We start from the raw sequence: 17697 nt of genomic DNA, 5'->3' as shown, positions 1-17697 counted from the left end.
CCGGATAAGTATTGTGATATGAAATGGAAATATCTTGTATATTATAATATATTTTTCACAATGACACCCATCCCTAAACTATTATTAAGCTTATAAGCTCTTTCAGCAATCAATAGTCAAAATATAATCATTATAAATAGAAGCCCTACTCACATGAAAGACGGCCTTTTCCACAACCTCAAGGGTCTCCTTGTTAAGGCCCTGGCTGAAATGCTCCCCTCGAATGCGCGCCCATTTAGTGCGATCTAACCCTGTAAGTGCTGGGAGACTTCTGGCCTCTTCTGAGTATTCGTCTGTGTCAAGATATAAATTGCATTTGTATATATGTAGCGAGCCAGTATTTTATACAAGTCACACACAAAAAAAGAGAAAACCACCAAAAAGCACCAAATTACTGCTGGGCCTGTATTAGTAAAACATTTTAATTCATTAGCTCGACTATTCGAAGAATAAAGGGGGCTTTACTACTAGCCCCAGTGTCGGCGTCGATGTCCGGTTAAAGTTTTAGGGCAAGTTGGGATTTTCACTTATAAGTCCAATACCCTTCATTCAAATACTTCACACAGTTGTTCAGGGTCATCACATAATAAGGTTAGATAACTCCATATTATCCTTATACAAATTATGGTCCCTGATGGACATTGGAACTTTGGTTAAAGTTTAAGGGCATGTTGGGATATTATAATAACTTCTATACCATTCATTCAATTGACTTAATACTTCACACAGTTGTTCAGGACCATCACATAATGAGGTTACATAACTCCATATTATCCTTAATACGAGATATGGCCCCTGATTGACTTAAGAACTTACGTTAAAGTTTAAGGGCAAGTTTGGATTTTAATAAAAAATTATCTCTACCCTTCATTCAATTGACTTAATACTTCTAGCAATAAATGACTACCATCTTACAATTAGGTTACATAACTCCATTTAAATCCTAAATACCAGTTATGGCCCTTGATTTACTTTTTTTTTTAAATTTTCTTTTGATTTCTTTTGACAAGCACATATATATATATATATAAATATATTCAAGTTATAAGAATTACTTGTGTCATCGTTTGGGCAGGCTGGTGGGAGGGCAGCGGCAAAGTCACCTTATGTATTGAATAATTTTAGCTAGGTTTGACATCTAGTGACCAAACTTGGTATATAGGAAGAGGTTATAGAGACCTTTCATGAGATTGCGTTTGAGGCCCATAGGATCAAGATCAAGGTCAAAGTTATTATTAATAGAAAAATGGTATTGAATACCTTAAGTAAGGGTTGACATATTGCGAGCAAACTTGGTATATATAATAAGTTTATAGAGACCTTTCATGAGATTGTGTTTTGGGCCCCCAAGAGTAATGGTCACTGTTTTCTTTTTAATTTGATTTTTATTGCTTTTGACAGGCACATACATCAATATTGTATTCACTTCTAAGTCAAAGCAGGGTAGTTTAGCGGGCTGTCTTACAACAGCTCTTGTTTTTTTTAATCTAGTCTATTTCCTTTAATAAATGTACATTGTTCTTGTTCGAGTTCACCTGTGAAATAAATATATACTAAAACATATGTATCCTGTTGTGCAGTTTTAGAGGTTTTATTATAGAAATGTCCCCTAAATGGCCCTGAACCAATATACAAGTACACGGGAAATTAGCCCCTACTGTGACATCAGTGCAATTAGCAGAAGATGCACAGCAGAGGATTGTCATGCCAAACATTCCTTTTAAGATATATGAAGCGGACACGAAATGTAGTCATCTGACATTTGACCCCTAAGTGTGACCTTGACCTTTAACCAAGCAGGCTGTAACATGCGCTCTGCACCTTGTCTCAACACAGTGAATTTTTGTTGCGAGTAATTTCAAAATCCTTCAAGCAGTTCAAGAATCATGGAGCAGACACAATTTGTGACAGACAGACAGATTACTTGAGCATAAAAAATATGTTTCCCCATTTATGGATGGAGACATAATTTCACATCCGGACTAACATCTTCTCCCATAATCCTCACCCATAAAGTGTTGTTCACTCACCCAGATGTTTGTCTGCATCGGCCATAATCCAGTGAATCTGTTTCTGGAGGTTCGCAGGTGTCACCAGTTTCCTGTTTTTATCGAACACATCAAGTTTGTACAAAATGCCCTTCCTGTTGACGATTATATGCTGAAATGAAATACAATGTCTGTCATGAAGAAGTCTCTCATAATATTACGAGTATTAGAGATGAATGCACTTAAGTTCTACCTTGGACTTTGTTTGCATCAAAGTTGGCCAACTCCTCCCAACATTATTATACCAGACGATGTTGTTGACACTTGTATCAAGCTAATAACTGCTATCCTTTTATCTGAGAACTGTGTTGGCACAGGCTTTGTGGGCTTTAAGACTTAAAAAGCTATAATGTATGTGTTTGGTCGATGTCTTCCCTTGGTAACCTTGTTGTGGATTTGTGCTTCAAATTAAAAGGGGAAGGGGGTCTTGGTGATCAGGGGAGAGATTATTTAAGGCAAATCTTCAATGTAACAAGCTATAATCTGCAAGTTGGCCATTTCTTCTTCTCCTGGTACTATTGTTGTAACAAACAACTTCTCATACTGTTCAATACATATTTAAATTGTGCTTCAAATAAAATGGGGGAAGGGGGTGGCGGCCATTGGGGGCGGTGGGCAGGGGGGGGAGGGGACTGGGGGGCTTACCATAGATTCATAGATTCAGATGAGTTTTAATGTCCTAGTTAATCCATTTCAACTTCCAGTACACTTGTTGTGAAACAGCCTCTCATACTTGCGCCGTACATATCGGATATATGTGTGCTCAAAAGGGGTGACATTGGTGGAGGGGGAGTTGGTGGGAGGAGAGATGGGGGGGGGGACCTTCGATTCAGATGAGCTATTATGATCTTGTTGGCCAATTTCTTCTCCCAGTAATCTTGTTGGAAAAACAGCCTCTCATACCGAACCATGCATATTTGAAAGAGTAAAGGAGGGGGCAAAGAGGTGGGGGGGGGGGGGGGGGGGGGGGGGGGGGGCGGGGGGCAAAGAGATCCAGTAAGGCTTACCTTTGATTCAGATGAGCTACAATGACCTAGTTGGTAAATTTCTTCTCCTGGTACTCTTGTTGTGAAAAACAGCCCCAACTTAATGGACCATATATTCTGGAATCGTGATTCAAATTAAGGGGGAAGGGGGTTGGGTTGAATGGGTAGGGGTTTTATTTAAGGCTTACCTTGGATTCAGATGAGCTGTAATGATCTAGTTGGTCAATTTCTTCTCCGGGTACTCGTGTCGTGGAGAACAATTTCTCATACTGGCCCATACATATTGGAATGGTGTCACGGATTAGAAGTGGCTCCAGCTTTTCATGTTCAATGTTCTGTCGAACCATCATCACTTGATATATGGAGTTTGCCACTCTGAAATATACAGTTATGGCATATCAAAAACCTCTGAAATATACAGTTATGGTATATCAAAAACCTCTGAAATATACAGTTATGGCATATCAAAAACCTCTGAAATATACAGTTATGGCATATCAAAAACCTCTGAAATATACAGTTATGGCATATCAAAATATTCCACGTCTTTCAATACTCAAATTCAATGACATCCTTCAAAATTCATTCTTCTGGGGAATTACATCTGTTTTTTTGTTTCCTTAACCTTGCATTTCCTTACAATAATTATTATCTTTAGTGTAATCTACGATAAGTTCAACCAATCTTTATTAAAGCCGCTCCCTTAAACAAACTAGCTAGCAGCAAGATGGAGCAATATACGCTCTTCAAAGGAGCCATCATTATAATGGAATTATTTTAAAGATAATTCAAAGAAAGAAACATCAACATTGAGATACATGGGCTTTCTCATCAACACACATTTCCAATGTGAAAGTTTACCTTGCAACTTGAGAGGTTGTTGGCTTCCCAAAGCTCTGATCCAGGATGTAGTAGTTGCTGTTGATAGGTAGAGGACTTCTCCCCATCAAGTATACATACTTCTCCCTGAAAAACCAGAAATAAATGTCGAATTACCATTTAGAATTATAAAGCACACATATTAAGTAGACAGAGAAAGTCTCCCAAATATGGTAAAGTTTACATATTTCTCCCCTAATTAGTATTCCGTGTATCAGATATGACTCCTGTCAGGAGTCCATATCATTTCTCTAACAAGAGATGTTTGTCAAACATTATGCCCCCCCCCCCCCCCCCTGAGCGCCATGTTGTCAGGATTATATGGACAATTGAATGAAATATGCATGGACCGAAATGACAGCTGATTTGTTGCTGTTTTAAGATTATGACCATTAAAGTGTGAGGATAAAGTGTGTTATGACCGTCATGACCTTTGACTCTATGAACTCAAAATCCAGAGTCATCAGCTGGTCACCAGAAACCTAAATGTCAAGTTTGAGTGCCATGGGTTCAGGCATTGTCAAGTTATCACAAGACAAGTTTTTTTCGTTCAAGGTCACTGTGACCTTGACCTTTGACCCGATGACCCCTTAAATCATAAGGGGTCATCTTCATCTACAAGTCAGATGCAACTCCAAGTCAAGTTTGAAGGCCATGGGTTCAGGCATTGTTGAGTTATCACTCGGACAACCTTTTACCATTCCAGATCACTGTGACCTTGACCTTTGGCTCTATGAATCCTAAAATCAATAAGGGTGATCTACTGGTCAGGCTTAACATCCATGTCAAGTTTAATGATCATAGGTTCAGGCATTGTTGAGATATCAGTGGGGGAAGATTTGTTAACTTTTTTGCGTTAAAGGTTACTGTGACATTGACCTTGGCCTGATGACCCCCAAAGTCGATAAGGGTCATCTACTGGGCAGGCCCAACCTTCATGTCAAGTTTGATGACCATAGGTCCAAGAATTGTCGAGTTTGCTTTCAAGGTCACTGTGACCTTGACCTTTGACCCCTAAAATCAATAGGGGTCTTCTACTGGTCAGGCCCAACCTCCTTGTCAAGTTTGATGACCATAGGTCCAAGAATTGTCGAGTTTGCTTTCAAGGTCACTGTGACCTTGACCTTTAACCCCTAAAATCAATAGGGGTCATCTACTGGTCAGGCCCAACCTCCATGTCAAGTTTGAGGGCCATGGGTGCAGGCATTGTTGAGTTATCACTTGGACAACCTTTTATCATTCAAGGTCACTGTGACCTTGACCTTTGGCCCAATGACCCCTAAAATTAATAGGGACAATCTCCTGGCCAGGCTCAAGCTCCATATCAAGTTTGAGGGCCATGGGTGCAGCCATTGTCAAGTTATCACTCGGATAACCTTTTACCATTCCAGGTCACTGTGACCTTGACCTTTGGCCCAATGAACCCTTAAATCAATAGGGACCATCTTCTGGCCAGGCCCAACCTCCAAGTCAAGTTTGAGGGCCATGGGTGCAGGCATTGTCAAGTTATCACTGGGACAACCTTTTATCATTCCTGGTCACTGTGACCTTGACCTTTGGCCAGATGACCCCCAAAAACCATAGGGGTCATCTCCTGGTCAGGCCAATTCTCCAAGTCAAGTTTGAGGGCCATGGGTGCAGGCATTGTTGAGTTATCAATTGGACAACCTTTTACCATTCAAGGTCACTGTGACCTTGACCTTTGGCCCAATGACCCCCCAAAATAATAGGGATCATCTACTGGTCAGGCCCAACCTCCAAGTCAAGTTTGAGGGCCATGGGTGCAGGCATTGTTGAGTTATCACTCGAACAACCTTTTACCATTCAAGGTCACTGTGACCTTGACCTTTGACCCATTGAGCCCAAAAAACAATAGGGGTCAGCTACTGGTCAGGCCCAACCTCCAAGTCAAGTTTGAGGGCCATGGGTGCAGGCATTGTCACGTTATCACTCGGACAACCTTTTACCATTCAAGGTCACTGTGACCTTGACCTTTGGCCTGATGACCCCCAAAAACAATAGGGGTCATCTACTGGTCAGGCCCAACCTCCATGTCAAGTTTGAGGGCCATGGGTGCAGGCATTGTTGAGTTATCACTCGGACAAGCTTTAAAATTATTTTACCATTAAAGGTCACTGTGACCTTGACCTTTGACCCGATGACCCCCAAAATCAATAGGGGTCATCTACTGGTCAGGCCCAACCTTCATGTGAAGTTTGATGACCATACGTCCAGGAATTGTTCAGTTATCACTCGGACAAGCTTTGGTCTACCGACGGACCGACGGACCGACCGACCGACCGACCGACCGACCGACCGACCAACATACCGACATGCCTGTGCAAAGCAATATACCCCTCTTCTTCGAAGGGGGGCATAATAAAAGTAGCCACGGCCTTGAACTTGGACCTTTAGGGTTTGTCTACTGCCGAAGGAAAATGTGCATACCAAGTTTGAAGACATAATTCACAAGTTTTTGGTGACAATGGAGGTGTGATACCAATAACACAGCATTTCAGCACCGTCAGCAGACATACGACATAGAAACCAGATTAATTTCTGTCATGTGTTCCCGTTCCGGATAGAAAAATCCGACCCGAGGGCATGTGCGTTGCCAGGTAAAGAGGGTCGGATTTTTCTGTCCGGAACGGACACACATGATAGATATTTTTTCTAGCATGTATACATTAAATTACATTTTTTGTGAAGAAAATACATAAAAAAGCGCAATTTATTACATATCACCAAAAAGCGCGTGCGATGATGTTTACTGACGTCATGACGTGCAGTAATTTGTATTCACTGCATACGTCAATAAGTTCCTTCGACATCACTTCTTTTAAGGGTTATTTTGTTTTGTTTTTTAAAGCATAGTTTGGTAAAGTTAATGTTAATGGAACTAATCTATTTAGATATCATAATTATGATTACATAAAGTGTATTATAAAAGAAATTGATATAATTACGCCACAGCGCGTGACTGATCTGGCATGGGGGATGCCAGATGGAGTTTTCCAGCACGGCTGAATTCACCGGAAATGCCTATCTGGTGTGCTAGAAATACATGTCTTAATAATGCTAGTCATGGTTAACTGGTGAATGAGTTTCGCTCATCAAGGGGTAATATTTCTGCTTTAAAAAAACACAAATACTTGTCCTGGAAACATTGTCATTGATTGTAGTAGAATTTACAAAACACAATATTGCTCAAGAATTAATGTTACTTGTCTTGCTGCAGCCATTTGCATCTTTTGTCTTGTCTTCACATTTAAATTATATGATAAGTAAATATAAATTTTTGGATAATTTTTATCAATCAGTGAATATTTGGGTTAACTTGGACCAAACTAAAAAATTAACCAGTTTATACTATTGGCTGCTGTACCCTGATAAATTGATTGTATATACATCACTTCAACTCCTATGCAATAATTACCCTTGACGGGCGATGTGTTTGATAATGAAAAGGGAATCAATTCATTTTTAAAGATGCACTCCTACTCACAAATAAGATTTTACACATTTAATACTATTGTTTTAATATACCAAATAGGATGAACAAATGTCGAAAGCAATGGTTCTTATGAAGGATACCGAGTTAATTTAAAAGAAATGTGCAGAAAATAGGGTATTTCTACCTCATTAGACCAAAGTAAATCTTTTAGCATTCACCAATCATTTAATATTTTTGCGTTTTCAGCTAATAAATACACTGTTATAATATTGTTATTGTAATTAATATTTTCCATAAATGCATTATTTAGTAAGTAGTTGAGGGTGTATCACTCAAAATTTATGTTTGTTTCACATGTGTATGTATTGATTTTGAATAAGAGTGTCACTTATATTGGATTAATATCTGCTCATAAAGCATTTCATGTATGTTAAACATATATGTGTATGTTTACAATTCAATGTGCCAGTACACTTTAACAGTTGCCATTAAACTTTATTGAATGAAACCAAGGCGTACAATTATAACGCTACAAAATCACTTCAGGACGTACAATACCACAGAGCCATACAATGTTTGCATCATAAAAAAAGACGTTAGTACATATTTATTATTCTTAACATTAAATATTTTAGGTGAAATCAATACCAAAATAATCATTTTCTTACCAGAAATCAGTAACATAGTTCTGCGACCACCATGACTTGAGGTATAATATACGTTGAAGTTTTGGCCCCAAAGTTCGCTGGAATTCCTTCGACTCCTTCTTGAGATCTTGTATAATCTGAGAATCCTCGCCGTAAACTGGTTTCAGAGATTGGATGAGGTCTTTCAGTGTTTTTTTTAATGGCGGAACTGGAAGCCTAGAAAAGAAGACAAATTTTTATGGTTCGAGGGAAATATTTGAGTTGATTCTTTTCTTAAGTAAAATTACCCATAGGAATTGGAAATAGGCACGTGAATAATTATGTGTAATCATCACAATTCTGCTGTGGTCTGCCTCTCAATCAACAATGGGTGCCGAACCTGTGTGTTTGTCAGTTTGACAGTGCAAGGGGCTAATTGCAAGATCGACACCAACCTCCTTATACATGTATTTCTATATCAAGTTGACGAATCGTGCACTGAGCCCTCAACTGGCATTTTGTTAACAATTATTTCAACCAAAGATTTGGCATTGATACTTGTACACAGTTACTTATAGTTTTATGGGAAAAATCTTGTGAATATCTTAAATGGTTGCGGAGTTATGACAAAAGGTTCAAGTTTTTGCATGGCTCAATGAAACCAAGGAAATGACAATAAATAAATCTTCGAAAAACAGATCTTCGAAAAACAGATGAGTTTGCGAAAAGTTCATTTTTATCCCGTGTACTCACACCTAAAAAGACCTATTTGTCATCTGTTGACTTTTCACATGTGACCCCAGTTTGACGTTGCTATGGAAATTAAATGATGTTACACTCCTAAATAATTTCATGTTTTTTCTCTCAATGTTTTGTAAAGAGGCCAGGCCCAGTACCCTTTAAATTGTGAAAATAAGGACACATTAAACTGTACAAAAGTCAGACTTTTAAACATTAAAAGGGGGTTAATGGCTTATAGCATTGCTTAGGGCTATTCCAGTAAAACATATAACCCACGTGGGGAAGGCAATTATTTAAATATATATGGGTGGGTGTCTTTTTTCGCTAATTTGGACCCAGAAAGAGTAAATTAGCTTCTGTAGGTGGGTGGTATATTTTTAAAGTGCCTTCCCCCGGAGGTTATATGTTTAAATGGAATAGCCTTTATGGCAAACACTGTGCTAAAACACATCTATATATATAGGTATTTATAACAAAACAATAGGAGAAAACAAGAGTGTCCCAGATCAACTGCCAAAGACTCATCTGTTCTTGTTATTAAAATGGGTATTTTATAACTGAACCATTATAAAGCCAGAGTCATAGACATTGCTATACATGTGCATTATGTCACAGGCAACAATTGTACCAAGTTTCATTAGAATGTTTTTTGAGTAATGGCCAAGATTTAAGTTTTTGTATTCCTTTTATTCGAAAAAGAGGCATTACTACACCACTTTTAAAGCCAGAGTAACGGTTCTGCGATACATATGCATATTGTCACAGGCAGCACTTTTAAAGGTTCATTTGAATATCTTGAACATTTTTCGAATCATGACCAAGATTCAAGGTTTTGAACGACACTGACTACACCAAGGCTATCAAAATACTATGTTTTATTTGAATGACACACAAGCTATAAATGATGTATGAAGAAAAATAATCTTCGGATACGTCTTTTTAAAATTGTGAATTAGGCCTGAATGACCTTTTAAGGTAAAAAAACCACCAGTGAACTTTGTTTTCCGTGTTTGTACAAACCTGGGAAGGCTTTGTTGACATCCGTATAGCGAGGGATGACTGCCACTGACAATCTTCACCAGCACTCCCCATATTAGAGTTGCTACAGACTGACTTCGCTGCATTTCATCTGAAAACATTAAGCAACACTACAGGAACAAATTTGGTACATGATGTGTATTGATAGAATATGGTTAATGCTAGGTCACTGTAATCCCAAATTCAAACATTAGTGCTTGGCATCAAAATTCTCAACAACCCCTGATATATAAAAACTATAAATTAAGCAGGCCCGAAAGCATTTTACCAGTGCAGGGCTTGTGGGCTTGTGACAATTTTAACAAAAGAAGTCATATTTCCAAGCTGGGGAGTCCCATGTTGAACTTACTATGTATCTCAGTGACCCCAAAACAACATTAATGGAGATTAAGCCATAAGGCAAATTTGTAAACCCAGAAAGTCACAGGGCCTCCAGTTAAAAAGTCCTAAGAAAACCCCTGATATTCTATGTACATGTTTATTGATAGAATACATACATGTAAGCCAGAGTCTAAGAAAGCAGTTGCATACACTTTACATTGTTTTTAGTTAAACTTTCATTATTTTCAGTTTAAATTCCAGTGTTCTAAGTTTCACTTATATTGGTCACAGTGAAACTTCCACTGTCCTCAGTTTCACTTATATTGGTCTCGGTGAAACTTCCACTGTCCTCAGTTTCACTTATATTGGTCTCGGTGAAACTTCCACTGTCCTCAGTTTCACTTATATTGGTCTCGGTGAAACTTCCACTGTCCTCAGTTTCACTTACATTGGTCTCGGTGGAACTTCCACTGTCCTCAGTTTCACTTACATTGGTCTCGGTGGAACTTCCACTGTCCTCAGTTTCACTTACATTGGTCTCGGTGAAACTTCCACTGTCCTCAGTTTCACTTATATTGGTCTCGGTGAAACTTCCACTGTCCTCAGTTTCACTTATATTGGTCTCGGTGAAACTTCCACTGTCCTCAGTTTCACTTATATTGGTCTCGGTGAAACTTCCACTGTCCTCAGTTTCACTTATATTGGTCTCGGTGAAACTTCCACTGTCCTCAGTTTCACTTATATTGGTCTCGGTGAAACTTCCACTGTCCTCAGTTTCACTTATATTGGTCTCGGTGGAACTTCCACTGTCCTCAGTTTCACTTATATTGGTCTCGGTGAAACTTCCACTGTCCTCAGTTTCACTTATATTGGTCTCGGTGAAACTTCCACTGTCCTCAGTTTCACTTATATTGGTCTCGGTGGAACTTCCACAGTCCTCAGTTTCACTTATTTTGGTCTCGGTGAAACTTCCACTGTCCTCAGTTTCACTTATATTGGTCTCGGTGAAACTTCCACTGTCCTCAGTTTCACTTATTTTGGTCTCGATGAAACTTCCACTGTCCTCAGTTTCACTTACTTTGGTCTCAGTGAAACTTCCACTGTCCTCAGTTTCACTTATATTGGCCTCAGTCACTTTTATTGGTCTCAGTGAAACTTCCTTTGTTCTCAGTTAGTTTTCTATTGTCTAGCTTAACATTTGTGCATTCTCATTGTGGACATGTGTACCAAGTTTTACTAAGATATATTGACCAGGCAAAAAATAGTTTGAACATTATGAAGACAATGCCACCACAGACACAAAGGCTAAGATAAAACCTAATTGTTTTCTCCAACAAGTATACTTTCTTCACCAAATGCTGACATAAGACAAACATCAGATTATACATATATTGTTATTATGTCATATCTATAAAAAGTATCACTTACACATCCAGCCCCTGTATGCCAGCAGCATCCGAAGCATATACCGTCTCAGATGTAGGAATATGATGAAGAATATAAACCCTGCCACCACCGATGTTATAAGACTTCTCAGCATCACCGGCCAGTCTATAAATAGAATATGATGTTATATTTCTATAAATAACAATTTAGACATTACATATACACTATTGTAAGCGGGGAATATATGAATCTTCAACTAAATATCTACTTACAGGAGAATAAACAATGCTCTCTCAAGAAATCTCAGCCTTTCTATGACCAGTTTCAATGTGCCCCTATCTCTGACCATTATGAAGGAAATACTCATTATCTGAACAATGCCTATCCCTTCCCCTCTAACAACATTACAAACCTACACTTACCAATTAGAATAAACATCGCCCTATACAACAGACAAGACAACTCTCAAGACAATGTCTATCCCTCCAAATCCTTCCAACATCAATACAAAACAAATACTTACCACTTGGAATAAACATTGCCCTTTCAAGAAACCGCAGCCTCTCTGTCACTGGTTTCAATGGCGCCCAATCTCCGACCATTACAACAGACAATACAGCGACAAAGACTTCCAGATTCCATAGTTTTGTTGGCCACATACCATTCTTGATAGAATTCCTACAAAATGGGAAGTAAATTATGGTAAAAGTAATTGGCCTGAATCTCTGACCATTGTAAAGGACAATTAGGCCAATGGAACTTCAAGGTTCGAAAAACCTCAAAGGCAAAAAAAAATTCTTGATGAAATAACTGAAAAGATTGAAATCATAAATATCATGATACAAACACATAATAATTAATTATAAATAATAATTAAAATGCCTTTGGGCTCTTTGTTTGAATTCAACATATAATTGATACCATGACTGGGACTTCCAAATTCCATAGTTTCAACGGTCTAATTTTGCTTTTCTGAATAAGTGGACGTAAATTATAGTACAAATGTTATAATCAATTAGTGTTTATGCTTATGTCCTGGCCAACAGGACTATCCTCAGCTTATACCAAATTAACGCTTTGGTAAATCAAACTACTAATCAAAATGCTATAATCAACCCAAATTTGACCATATCAAACAGACCAGCGACAAGACTTCCTTCAAAAGTTTATTAGAACACCCTAACAAAATTAATTTAGGGTTACCTATACCATTGTTAAACTATTGAAGTAAAACATTATTTTGAATTCTGGAAAAAAACTTTAGTGAAGGTTGCTAGGATGGATATCAAAAATTAAAATTGTCATTAGAGTACAAGAATGAACATTGGTTGATGTTTTAATATAATAAAATTGTGAAACAAGAAGGCCCGGCCCGTCTGGCCCTGATTTGCTCAGCTCAGTTCTTGGAAATAAGCTACTGCCAATGAAGTCATTGGTTGTCAAGGTTGCAATGACAAAAGGTGGCTGCTAAGGAAGTAAGAGGTTGCCTAGCAGATCCATGGTTGCAAATAAATGTTTCCTTAAATGTTTTAAGTTAAGGATTGTGACGAAAATAAGGTAGCAAGCCACTGTCATGGAAGTAATTGGTACAGTAAAAACCCTATATGCGACCACTCCGTTTTCACGACCAACCCACTAATAAGATCGATTTTTATCAGACCCGATCTTTTTCCTTTATAATTCAATCGTCGTAAACCACGAAAAAAGGACACCCCGTTATTTGGTAATACGACTACTTAATCCAGTCCCTTTTAATTAATCACATGTTAAACTGATCTGTTTATGCGACCGCAGGCAGTTTGTTGATAGGTACTACACATGTTTGTGTTCACACCTTGATTGACATGCAATACAAAGAAGTTTGCAAATGTCCTCATTTAAGGATAATCACCGACCACTTTACGACTTGTAACAAGTAGCCGCTTTACAATAGCAGAGGTCGAAATTAGCACAAGCCCGCAAGCCCTGCACTGGTTAAATGTCGTTCGGGCTTGCTCAAATTCCAAACTTTATATAGCAGGGCTTGTTAAAAAATTTGATGCCAAGCAATAGTATAATAATTTGGGCTTGTTGATCCAAAAGTGTAATTTCGATGACTGCAATAAAGTTCAAGATTAGTGTGAAAAACACAGAAGTGTGATGGGTTTTTGATTGGATTCTTGGGGTGACTTACTGTGAAAACATAATTACAGGACATTGAAACTGTGTTGTTTTAATACACGTTATACTTTGAAAAATATATGATGTAAATTAATAAATGACAAAACTTTTTATTTATTTTCTCTGTTGAATAGTATTCACCATAGCCCCATATTACCAATACCCAGTTCTATTATATACCCATCATAAATCCACACGCAATACATATCACAAAATACGGTAGTCCGTATTCCACTCCAGTGCAATACGGCTGTATTCCAATCTTGTGACGTCACGTCATAACAAAAATCGTTGCGGGATGTTAAAATGATGTCATAAAACAAAATAATGCGTCGTTAAAATGAAAACATGTGGCTTTTAAGTGATCTAACCAGCAATATATATAATAAAAGGGTTATTAGTACTGTGTTTTGATCCGGAATGTCGTATTAGTGGATTTTTGCAGATTTTGATTTCACTCGGCTTGCACATCTCAATCTGAATCTGCAAAAATCCACTTGAGTCGAATATTACCCCCCCGGATCAAAACGCAGCCCTATTATATCTGTACATGTTCATGTAGAAATCTAATGAATTCCACCACTTGCCAATTAACTAACCAAAATCGGCACGAACTCAGTAATGAGACCATCCCGCTATTGAGACCAATTTCTCAAAGTCCCATAGGTGGTCTCAATAGAGGGGTTTTACTGTGAGAAATATCAGAATAAATCATTTAGTGGAGTGTATGATGCAAGAGAGATACAGTATCAGTATGATAAATTTATGTTGAGATGACAAGCTCTTAAAATGTGCACTGTCTGGCCTTAAAGATTTTGTGTGAATGAACTGATACTTAAGTAAATAATAACCCACTATTACAACAAAATTATCAATTCAGTAACAGGTTTAAATAGTAGCTTAAATAATTTAAATGATAAAGAACTTAACAAGACCTGGATTTCAACTAGACATGTGATCAGTACAGTCACATGAATTTTAAAGTACATTACATTTTTACAAAACACCGCTTTCCATTATTTTACACATGAATATAAAAATGGTGAGAAAAGAAATAAAGAATTCAGTTATCAATGTCTATAAACTGAATGCATTTCCACAGTGTTCGAAATTAACACAAGCCCGCAAGCCTGGCACTGGTGAAAATGTCAAATTCTGAATTTTGTATAGCAGGGCTTGTTCAAAATTTTTATACCAAGCTAGTATATTAATTTGGGCTTGTTCATTCAAAAGTCTAATTGCAATGACTGCTTCCAGTTTTTGAAATAAAGATTTGATTGAACAAGCCCAAATGCTATACAATGTTATTGTCCCATCAAGTCTTAATAGTTCAAACCTGTAGAGGTATTCATGTTTTATAAAACAAAAATGAAATTTGACAAACCTGAAGTCATATGATTTTAAAATGAACTTAAAACGATGTGTAAAATTGAATGAGAGACTCTTTTGAAAGAAAACACACACACACACACAAAAAGCTATGATTTACTCTGTTTGAGGCCAAAATATAACCCAGCAAAAACAGAACATGTCATTTTTTCCTCCACATGTGCATAACACATTTTTGCTGACAACCTCAAGAAAAGTAAAAGACTACATTAAATCATTGGAATAAATTATTGCTGAATCAAATTCAGTTTGATTTAAATTTATCAATAGGTTTACAGAAATGAAAAATCTATAAAATAATCAGGATGAAAATAAATGAAAGTTATAAGAAAGAGGAAACAATCAATTTCAAATGTCTCAAGATGTTTGATAAGATTACATTAAGACAACCAAGCGATAATGCTTTTATAAACCAAATAAAATACAAATAAGTGGTACACCGCTTGCTTTGTACATTTGATAACTTGTTCAGTTTTTTCATGGAAAAATATACAGTTCTACTTTCAGCATGGAAACATAACTTATATCAAATATATCAAAAACAGATGAGTTAAATAAGGTCAGAAATTGAAAATCCCCATTCCTAAACTTGTTGTATGGATGGAACTCGGCCAATATCAACTTACATTATTGTGATATTATATACATTCCCATTGCATAGGATTTTTTTTTTAATAAACTCGGCTGTCTTAAAAGGAAAAACTGAATTGTCCACATAGTTTTTGCAGGATTCAATTTTTTGATGTAATTATTATCATTTTTTGGACTCTCTATTTGTTTTCGCCAAAAAAAAGCAAAAGTGTAATTACGGTATTGGTAAAAAAATGATTACCATGAGAATCTATACTTCCTTTGTCATATGTTATCAATCGACCTAAATGTCACTCTAACATCATACAAAACTGTCCTTAAAAGGGACACATCTGAATACCTGTTTTATCTGTGTTTTATACTGACTGGTAAGTTTTTAGTATAATATAATTAATAAATGCTGATTTGAAAAACAACATGACTTGTATAAAAACTGGGCCTTTTAAAAAGAACAGAATTAAGCAACCAACACTCATCTTTAGTTGAAAAAAAGAGCACTGTACTTGTAAATTTTGTGCAGAGTTCTTACAAAACTGGGTTTCAAAGGTCCTTAATACCAATGGTCGAAATTAACACAAGCCAGCTAGCCCTGCATTGGTAAAATGTCTTCAGGGCTTGCTTAAATTCTGAATTTTATATAGCAAGGCTTGTTAAAACTTTGATGCCAAGAAATAGTATAAGAATTCGGGCTTAGTGTTCATCTAAAAGTCTAATTTCAATGACTGTAATAAAAAAACCATATGATACATTGATCCCAATATATATATATATGCATACAGCTGGCTGTATCCACTTTTAATGCCCTTCTTCTTTCATTTCGAAGCAAAACAGTTTAATGAATTGCAGTAGTGTACAACTGTAGAGCAATGATACTTGAATTTGATATATACGAATATTTAATATATATTTTTCAATTTTGGTATTTTTTAGCAAAAAAACCCCACTTACATCCTCTCATTGTGCCAAGGGTTTTCCTTCTAAAGTTTAACTTGAATTCTGCGAATCCGATTTTTCTAGTTAAAGCCACCATGACCTCAGCATTTGACCTATTGACCCCAAAGTTAATAGGCGTCATCTACTGATGTGACTATGACTTATGTGCATACATTACATGAAGACTCTTACACAAAGTTGTTTAAAAGTTACTGTCCAGAGAACCCAGGTAATTTATCTAGTCATAGTCATCATTGTAATTTACGCATAAATTAAGGTCATCTACTGACCATGACCAATATGCATACCAAAATTGAAGACTCTACCTCAAGTTGTGCAAAAGATATTAAAAGGAAACCAAAGTGTGACTACAACACAGACAATGACACTGGACAAAGCAATCCCTACCATGGCAATATATGTGTCAAAGGGGACACAATAAACATGGCACTCTTACCAACTTAGCTGACCAGGTGGCTGGTTCTTACCCACTCACATAACACTCCTTTCAGGCCGATCCAGGCATTCTTGCCTTTACCTCCTGACTCTAGTAAAAAACAAAACGGGTCGCTATAGCTAATTCTTGCACACACACAACAGATCGTTTATTCATGGATGCAACTCACCTAATCCTGAAATATCTTCGTATAACGTAACCTCGCAATCCCAAGAGAAAATCCACTTTGGGGCTCCGACCTTCTTCTATTCTACCGACCCTGGGTTGAGACACGGCGCTCCTCGCTTCCGCCATGTTTCAATAATATTTTAAGACAGTTTAATTATTTTTTATAGTGACCCTTGTAAGTGATTTCTCGATTTAATTGGAAATCATTAAGGTCACATCAGATTCTTTTTGTTTTTATTGACGACTGCAGCTTGGACGATTTTGCTGAACGAAAATCTCGAATCAAGTCAAAACGTCCAGAATTAGAAACGGTTTTCATTTGACTGAAAATAAGATAGTGCTGTTGTGTAATAATATATCTATCATGTTGACCCTATAAAAGGATAGGGATGTTAACGAGCTCAATGTACCAGAATGATTAACGTTTCGATTTTATTTTGGTTTATTTTTCGTTTCAAAATCAGGTATAAAAATATCTTCTTTTTTTTATTTTATTTTTAAAAGAAATGCACGTTCCGGT

The 17697-nt window shown here is 37.1% G+C and overlaps 1 protein-coding gene across 2 annotated transcripts in view; it reads right to left on the bottom strand.

Moving 5' to 3' along the window:
* Positions 1–17436, bottom strand: part of LOC128240320 (carnitine O-palmitoyltransferase 1, liver isoform-like) — a 35358-nt gene extending 17922 nt beyond the window's left edge. For both annotated transcript variants that reach the window (XM_052956915.1, XM_052956916.1), the window contains exons 1-9: positions 17179–17436; positions 12003–12157; positions 11522–11644; positions 9755–9863; positions 8036–8230; positions 3896–4000; positions 3223–3409; positions 2031–2160; positions 154–293 (exon numbers count right to left, since the gene is read on the bottom strand). In XM_052956915.1, the coding sequence (XP_052812875.1) occupies positions 154–293; positions 2031–2160; positions 3223–3409; positions 3896–4000; positions 8036–8230; positions 9755–9863; positions 11522–11644; positions 12003–12157; positions 17179–17303 (1269 nt within the window). In that variant the 5' untranslated portion in view covers positions 17304–17436. The remainder of the gene's footprint in view (positions 1–153; positions 294–2030; positions 2161–3222; positions 3410–3895; positions 4001–8035; positions 8231–9754; positions 9864–11521; positions 11645–12002; positions 12158–17178) is intronic.
* Between the last annotated feature and the right edge of the window lie 261 nt (positions 17437–17697).

This window comes from Mya arenaria, chromosome 7, assembly GCF_026914265.1.
Source record: "Mya arenaria isolate MELC-2E11 chromosome 7, ASM2691426v1".
NCBI lineage: Eukaryota > Metazoa > Mollusca > Bivalvia > Myida > Myidae > Mya > Mya arenaria.
The sequence above is the reverse complement of the archived record's forward strand: the minus strand, read 5'-3'. Positions and strand labels throughout refer to the sequence as shown.